Source organism: Atta cephalotes (genome assembly GCF_000143395.1).
Source record: "Atta cephalotes unplaced genomic scaffold scaffold00084, whole genome shotgun sequence".
Lineage (NCBI taxonomy): Eukaryota > Metazoa > Arthropoda > Insecta > Hymenoptera > Formicidae > Atta > Atta cephalotes.
The window spans coordinates 409,530-418,128 of NW_012130148.1; the positions used below are offsets into that span (position 1 = coordinate 409,530).

The 8,599-nt window shown below is 33.5% G+C and overlaps 1 protein-coding gene across 1 annotated transcript; it reads left to right on the forward strand.

The window, feature by feature from the left end:
• The first annotated feature begins 3,566 nt into the window (after positions 1 to 3,566).
• On the forward strand, positions 3,567 to 5,366 carry LOC105624652 (probable deoxyhypusine synthase). The gene is made up of 7 exons (XM_012206009.1): positions 3,567 to 3,672; positions 3,756 to 4,030; positions 4,107 to 4,325; positions 4,408 to 4,600; positions 4,883 to 4,986; positions 5,061 to 5,186; positions 5,280 to 5,366. Exons 1-7 carry the CDS (start codon positions 3,567 to 3,569, stop codon positions 5,364 to 5,366), a joined length of 1,110 nt encoding a protein of 369 aa, XP_012061399.1.
• The last annotated feature ends 3,233 nt before the right edge of the window (positions 5,367 to 8,599 follow it).

Below are 8,599 nucleotides of genomic sequence, written 5' to 3' on the forward strand. Positions count from 1 at the left end.
TAGATAGAATAAATACTAACTTTTTGCGTAACTATAAATTGTATAATTTTAACCGTTTTATTAATTTTGTAAAATTTGCATTTAATTTCTTTACTCTGAGGATGATCTAATAACAAGGTCGAAATGTATGTTCTAAAAATTTTAAATACATAAAAATCTGGCTTGTTGCTCTTTCTTGTTATTCATTGTTTATTATTATTGATAAGATTATTTTTAAATAAATTATATTTATAAAAATTTTTTACATTTTGAAAAATATTGTATAATATATTGGAATGATAGATTAACTCATTAAAGTAAAATTAATATATATCTATTAATGATTCGCAATTATTAAAGAAATGAAAAAATCTTCTTTTCATTCTTTTATCTTCTTGATACTAGTACAACTTTTAGGAAATCAGATTTATTTAGCTTCTCTTATATAAATCGCGTTTTAGGTGAGACGAATGACGGAAATTGGTTTGGTGCACAAATGGCTGAGCGACGTAATGGAATGGTCGAAAATCACTGAATCACGGCAAAAATCTCAATCTGAAATAGCATTAGTAAACCTACAAAAATTATATGGTGCTCTTACTGCTCTCGGTATTGGTTATCTTGTCAGTTTTATAGCTTTACTTGGAGAAATTCTATACTGGAGGTACATTGTCTTAAGAGACCCGAGATATGACAAGTATCATCTCGATATATTTTATAGAAAGAGCGATAAAGCAAAAACTTGAAGCAACATTCTTATGTTGATTCTATAGTGCAGCAAGTCAATAAAAAAATATGGATTATTATAATACATGTATGCTTTTAATTTTTCTCAGACCAAAATAATATCAAAATAAATATTAAAAATTAAACGCTAGGAAACGTAGAGAACATTAAGAAAAATGTCCAGTGCTTTTGATCCGAAATCGTTCTAATGCTTTCTTCGACCAATTCAATTTCGACCGAATTCGGGATTATCCAATGAAGGTAACAAACATGTTTATCCGATAAAATGTAATTTCCGATTACATATAAACGGATTATGAGCCTATCCGTTAAAATTTTATGGGATAAACCTACAATTTGATCGGTCATTAGACTTGAACGGATAAAAAGAAAGTATTTTGTCCGATAAAATTTGATATCAAAGAAGGTGCTGACCAATCACAGAATAATTGGTCCATAATCCAGCGATTGTTTCCATAGGCTCTCTAGACTGATAGCCAGGACTGGGCACATATTGGAAATACTTTTATTTGAAAAACAGTATTGGTAAGACAATTATATTTTGTATTTTGTGTTTCGGAGTACATGAAAATATTTTGTATTTTGTATTTCATGGGAACATATAAAAGTATTTTGTATTTTGTATTTTGTATTTCAAATACTGATATTGATAACAATCTTATTGTTTGAATTTTAAAATACAAAAGCTTTCAATTTTAAATACAAAATACGTAATATTTTTATGTGATCCACTGAAATAAAATAGTATATTTTAAATAAAAGTATTTCAAATATTGGATTGTTCGTGGAAAGTTCGTGCCGCAAAAGATTTAAATTTAATAAATATACTAAAATTTAAATCTTCTGCGTTTCAATTTTCCTTCAAAATCGGCATGAACTTTCCGGACAATCCAATACATGCTCAGTTCTGCTGATAGCATTACTTATGTTAAGGTCAAGCGAACACGTATCTCTAGTACAAATATCTATTTGATTTTTATTACTTGTTTATATTACGCATTCGTTCTTATTCTTAGCTGCATAAATTACAATATCATTACAAATATCGAAAAGAAGTGTGACGACGAAACTTTTCGGGATATAAAAAGAGTACTTCGAAAGTTGAGGAAAAAGTAATCCAGTATATTCGATGAATACAAAAATTTGTAATTGAGCTCCAAATTGTATTTATTCAAAATTTTCCCGTAAAAAGATGTCATATATTCATCATTTAGTAGTCATATATTCATTCAAAATTTTGGATTTTCAAAAAATATTTATTCACAAAAAACTATGACTATTTAATATATGTATTCATATTCATTCAAACAAAATATAAACTGAAAAAAAGTTCCAATCATTATCCCTTAACTATAATCGGCCTTTTGATGATTTAAATAAAAAAAATAGAATTTTATTTATTTTTGTCATTATAATATTCAAATTTTATGAAGGAAATTTAAAAATTTTGAAAAATATTTTAGAAAGCAATACATTTTTTATTTATAAATATCTATTTGATAGAGCGTCATACATATTCCGATATAATTCTACATCACAGTAAATACAGTAATGTTATAAACATTTTATAAGATATCTTGAGCGTGTCGTTCATTATAGTCTGTGGACATTTAATTCCGAAATATATTATTTATTTCCAATAAAAATATCTTTGTTTAATCTATCTAGGTTGAACAAAAACGCTCATCGAAGTGCTATTCTAACCTGATTCTGTTAAAAAGGTCGGAAATATGTACAGGTATCTGGAAGAAGAAAAAGAACCCCTTCTGTTATTATCGAAAATGCCCGGTTGTTGAAAATTGCAAAAATCGCAACGAAAGAAACGAAAGTTTTGAATAATAACCGCGTCAATGGAGCCAAAATGGCGGCAGTTTGCGGTACTTAGGAGATCGATGGTATATCTGAAATGAGATGAAAATTATAAAAATGAGCGAATTTACTAGAATATTGATTATTTTATTGGTCAACATCTAATAAATTTGTTCGCTTTTGTAATTTTCATCTTGTTTGAAGAATCGACCCCCTGTTAATCTAGTGACTTTATCTCAAATTTCTCTCTGCTGCTATGTAAGGCCAGCTTTAGGTACAGTAAAAATACGGAGTGCGCTATCTACACTTATTACGTCTATGACCTGCACATTTAAAAAAAATAATACGGCTGCTTACAGTACAGACCGTGTGAGTTGTGTTCGTCTGTCGGGTATTATTGTATCATCATTTTTGGAAAGCGTGACCGGCTTTGCAATTGAGTTTATGTTACTCTTTTAGACTTTCGAATTCTACATATTGTTTTTTGTTATTCACCGCATAAGCGGCTTTTTCGATTCTTCGTATCGACTCTGTATTAGAATCGGGGCCATTCACACGAAGAAGAAAGTACAGACCGTGTAGACTTTGCAGATACTTTTATAGGTTAAATCGCATATAAATGTAAATTAATATAATTGAATTTAGGCCCTGCGCATAATGGAGGAAATATTAAGAACAAGAATAGATATTAAAATTTTAACTTATCAGAAACCGTATTTCAACGTAATTGGTATCTGATAGGTTAAAATCTTAATATCTATTCCTAATATTTCCTCCATTGTGCGCAGGCTGTTATGCATCTCGGCGTGTGTACATTTAGAATTTTTTCGAAACCTACTCGATTAAAAAATTTTCATTATTTTGTATTTCTTATGAAGAATTGGCAATTTACCGGTTATATCATAATTTGACAGATCTATTTTTTATATAGATATATATTTTATTAATAGTTATTTAGATATTAACAATTTAATTAATTTCTTATGTTATTAATTTATTATTTGTATCTTTTAATAGCCAGAAATATTATTATGGGTGATACAGAAAGGAAACAAGATTTACAAGAGCAAGCATTGGCAAAGAGTGCTGTCCTGATATCCAGCAACTCTTTATCACCTTATACAACTCCAGTAAAAGGTATTTATTTCTTATTTTCCATTAATAAAAAATAATTTTATTACTGTCACTATTGGTATATAAATAATAAATTGGATGTTTAGGTTATGATTTTAATAAAGGTATCAATTATCATGAATTGTTTACAACCATGGCAAGTTGTGGTTTTCAAGCTACAAATTTTGGGCTAGCGATTGATGAAGTAAATCGTATGCTGCATCAGAGGAACATACTTCTCATGGAAGATCAGCTAGATGAAACAGAAGAAGATGAATTTATAAAACGAAAAAATCATTGTACAATATTTTTGGGTTATACATCAAATATGGTATCCAGTGGCATCAGGGATATTATAAGATTTCTTGTACAACATAGATTGGTAGATTCATATATTTAACAGTTTGTCATTTGTTTCAATCTCATTATATCTTGTGACTTAGATAGATATTTTATAGGTAGATTGTCTCGTAACCACAGCCGGTGGAGTAGAAGAGGATTTCATAAAGTGTTTGGCGCCAACATATGTTGGCAGCTTTTATCTGGACGATAGAAAACTTAGAGAAAATGGACTTAACAGAACTGGAAATTTATTAGTACCAAATGATAATTATTGCTTATTCGAAGATTGGCTAATGCCAAAGTTAGACACAATGCTATCTGAACAAAAGACGAAGGTATATGAGAGTTATTATATTGCACTATTCAATTAGACTGTTTAGCGCGCATTTTTATTTTTACAATTGAATTGTTTTATAGGGTACTTCATGGACACCATCTAAAATGATAGCAAGACTCGGCGAGGAAATCAATCATGAAGATTCAATCTATTATTGGGCCGCGAAAAATAAGATTCCGGTATTTTGTCCGGCATTGACCGACGGTAGTCTCGGTGATATGATATTCTTTCATTCATATAAAAATCCAGGATTCATACTTGATATTGTCGCAGGTTGGTTTTAAGATTAATTTACAATATGCTCTTTGCTTGCTTTTTCCCTATTTATGATTATTTCAGACAGTAATCATGTTTCTTGTCATGTATTTCTTGTCTCTTCTAAAGTCAACTTTTACCTCAGGCAAAAGGAACAGGATAAGAGGTAAAAAGAAATAAAAAAAATAAGTAAAAAATAAAAGCAGGAAGCTGAAAGCATATTGCAGATTAGGGTTTAACGTGTAACATTTATTAGTCTGCGTAACGCACATGAACCAATGAATCTTTCATCTTCCACAGACGTCAAGAGATTAAACAGGATAGCTATAAAAGCGGTGAATAGCGGCATGATAATTATTGGAGGCGGTGTAGTGAAGCATCATATCTGCAATGCTAATCTTATGGTAAAATATTGACTCTATTTGGTACGTTATTTTGGTGTATTCACAGCCACAATGATAATGATACTTTATTTCAGAGAAATGGCGCGGATTATGCCGTTTTCATCAATACTGCCTCAGAATTTGATGGTAGTGACAGTGGTGCTCGACCCGAGGAAGCGATTTCTTGGGGAAAAATTCGGAAAGACGCTGATCCTGTCAAGGTAACCGCATTACCTCCGTTAAATTACTAAATTTAAATTTGAATGAGCGACGGTCGATCAAATTGTCAGATGACATCGTTATTTCTGTTTTAGGTGTGCGCTGATGCCACTTTGGTATTTCCATTATTAGTTGGAGAAACTTTTGCCAGATATCATCATTCAGGGAAGATAGGAAAATAAGAAAATGAAGACGAGCTTTAATTATAATGCGGGTAAGACCTTCTGAAAATATCAATAATATTAATAAATGTAATTACCTAAACATATTGATGTATACAATTACAAATATTAAATTTGTATAAAAAAAAGAAACAGCTATTCGTTCTGGGACATTCAAATGTAACGCGTGCATTCATGAAATTTTATCGAATGATGGAATGTGCATATAAATACTATACGTATAAAATATTGATACATATACATTTAATATTATATCACTAAGAGAAAAATTTTTAGTATTTGTGACAATAATTACATATTATAACTATGGTTATTACTGCTATAAAAATAACTATGTTAATAATAATAATAACTATATGTATGATTCTATCAATAAATATATGTAGTTGGAATGAGAAAAAATTACAAACATTTTTAGGATAATATAATTTCTAGTCATTTTTGTATCAACTATGTATGTTGATAGAACTATTACATATATAAAAATTATTACTAATATTACTAATATTATAGCAGTAATAACTATAATATAATAACTATACTATTAAATGTAATTATAGTCACAAATAACTTTTTTCTCAGTATATTTATTATTTTATTTATATAACACTTTCGTTAAATATCAAAGAAGCAATAATAACCCAATCCTTTTAGTAAAATAACATATTGTTATTTTTAATTTCTATCTGTATAACTAAAATGTAAATCAGTTCATTTCCGACTGATTAGTTCCAAAATAAACATTCATTTAACGTATGCGCTTAATAATAAACTAAATTTGAATCTAATTAAATATATTTTCTTGAGTTAAATTGTTTAACTCCATTGTTTTAATCAACGACATTGAATTGGATCAGTAGCAATTTGTAGATATGATTAAAAATAATTCAATTATATAATTTAACATTATGAATTTAACAGTGAAATAAAATCCATTTTTATTTTTACATATCTCTTATATAAAATTTTTTTAAAAACATCGATATATTTTTTTTGCGTTAAATGTTAAGAGCCGAGCTCCAATTTAAAATGCTACAGCTTATCAAAACAAATTAGGGTAGTTCCACTTTCCGAAGATCTTCGAGAGATTCGCTAGTTCCTCGGCTAGATCACTCAGGCGTCGCGACGCCTGCGCGACCGCGGCAGGTGCTCGGCGGCGCAGGTTCGCCAGGCATCGCGGCGCCCCGCGGTGATGTCGCGAGGGGGCGGTAGGGGTGGCGGCGCCGTTCGCCAGTTGTTACCCGTAAGCCCGCGCTTGCGGACGACGGGCGTGAAACTAGCCCCGATCATCCCCCGTCGCACGGTTTGAGCTCCCTCGATTCTGTGGTTTCTGCTTTCCTCCCCTCCCCCTCCCCCCACCCCCCCTATCCTCTTTCCCGCGCGGGGACTGATTGCTCGGGGTAACTGCACGGCTCGTCGCATCGTCGTCGGCCGACCTCCTCGCGACTCGTCGCCATCGTCGTGATCGTCGCGATCGCGCTGCTGTACTCGCCGTTCGTTATCAACCCTTTCTCCCACCCTCCCCGCGGTATATCGCATATCGCATAGCGGTGGTGGTGCTGGTGTTGGTGGTGATAGCCGTCATCGGTATGAACGATGATGGACGTGGAGGAGACCAACACGGCGTCCACCGCGAGCTCCTCGCCGAGACCTTCCAGTCCCGCCGCGGACTCCACTTTTATCAGGTGAGAAAATCTCACGGTACATACATATGTATACATGTACACATGCATATCGAAACGGAGAAAGAAGGAGAGAGATGATCTCCGTGTATAATTTCGGCGAGTTCGAATTCCGGCGATCGGCACGCGAAAATAAGAATCTTTTTACGTGCTCTTGCGACGTAAGATCAGTTTTCAGTTTTCCGTACAATGCTGAAAATTGAACTCGTACCGAATTTATACGGTCCGCACATGCGCATACGCAGCTTCCAGTCCGCGTCCGTTTCTCGGCGAATTTGACCATGTTGCTTCTCTTCCCGTTTATCTAGACGATCGCTAAACAACTTCGCAAACCTTACGTCCTCGTCCTTATCACGGTAACATAGCCCTGATCGCGGATATACATTTGTCGAATGTACGTACGTTGTCAATTGCGGACCTGACGACGTAACGTCCCGTCGAAAAATTTGCCGAAATATATTTTTCCGTCGCTGAGCTGTGCGCTTCGATTTGCATATTTCGCGATTTTTTAAAAATCTTTCCCATTTTTCGCGGATAGAATTATTGTTGTTCGGTCTTATGCACTTGTTTTTGGATATATATCTCAACTTTAATTGTTTGATGAATATTTTTGCCGACGTTAGACTTAACTGGTCTAATTTTTTATGTTGGGCTTAAATCCTTGTTGAGTCTGAATTATTTCGTTCCCACAGCGACAATGTGGTGTATACACGGCATTTGGCGGCCGCTCCGTGTGCGACGCTCGCGATATCACGGTTAGACAGCGGAAATACACGATATTTGCGAGATCGCGCGGGCGCCGATTAATAATGCACGCATTAAGTGCACCGCCTCCCCCACTTCCCCCTCCCCCTCCCCTCCTCCTCGAACGTTCCCAGTCCGCGCGCTCCTTCTCCATTCTGTTGATTTAAAAATGCAGGTGGCCAGAGCACACAACGCAACTATCGAGGCGCGCCGCCGTGAATATCCGAGATCTCTCTTTCTCTCTCGAGATATCCCGTCTCTGTTTCTTATGACTAAACGATCGGACATCGGAACTCGGAATTCCGATCTCCGGAACTCGGCGGTTGAGGAAAACGAATTTTAAGACTGATGAAAATTCAATTCGGAGTCCTGTGCGAATTAGATCACTAAATCTTACGGTAAATTCCGTAATTGAAGCTAATGCGACTTTCGTCGAGCTCCGAACTTAACAACGTGAAAATCATTCTTGCGTTTCATTTGTAATAACGCGAGAAAGTGTCGATTGATGATTACAGTAGTTTCTGTTCCCTCGTTTTCAATCCACGATAATTTCTCAATCGAAAAGAAACTGCGAATCGTCTCAATAAAATCAAATCATCTCGATAAGACATGGAAGATTTTTTAATCGTCGTCCGTATATAGATAAAATTATTCTTAAACATTTTAAATATTTTGAATATTTAAATTTCTTAAATATTCGCGCGAAATATCTAAAATTTTTTATTCGAATTAATCACTACGTTAATAAATAGATATGTATATATATATATATATATATATATATATATATATATATATATATAATAC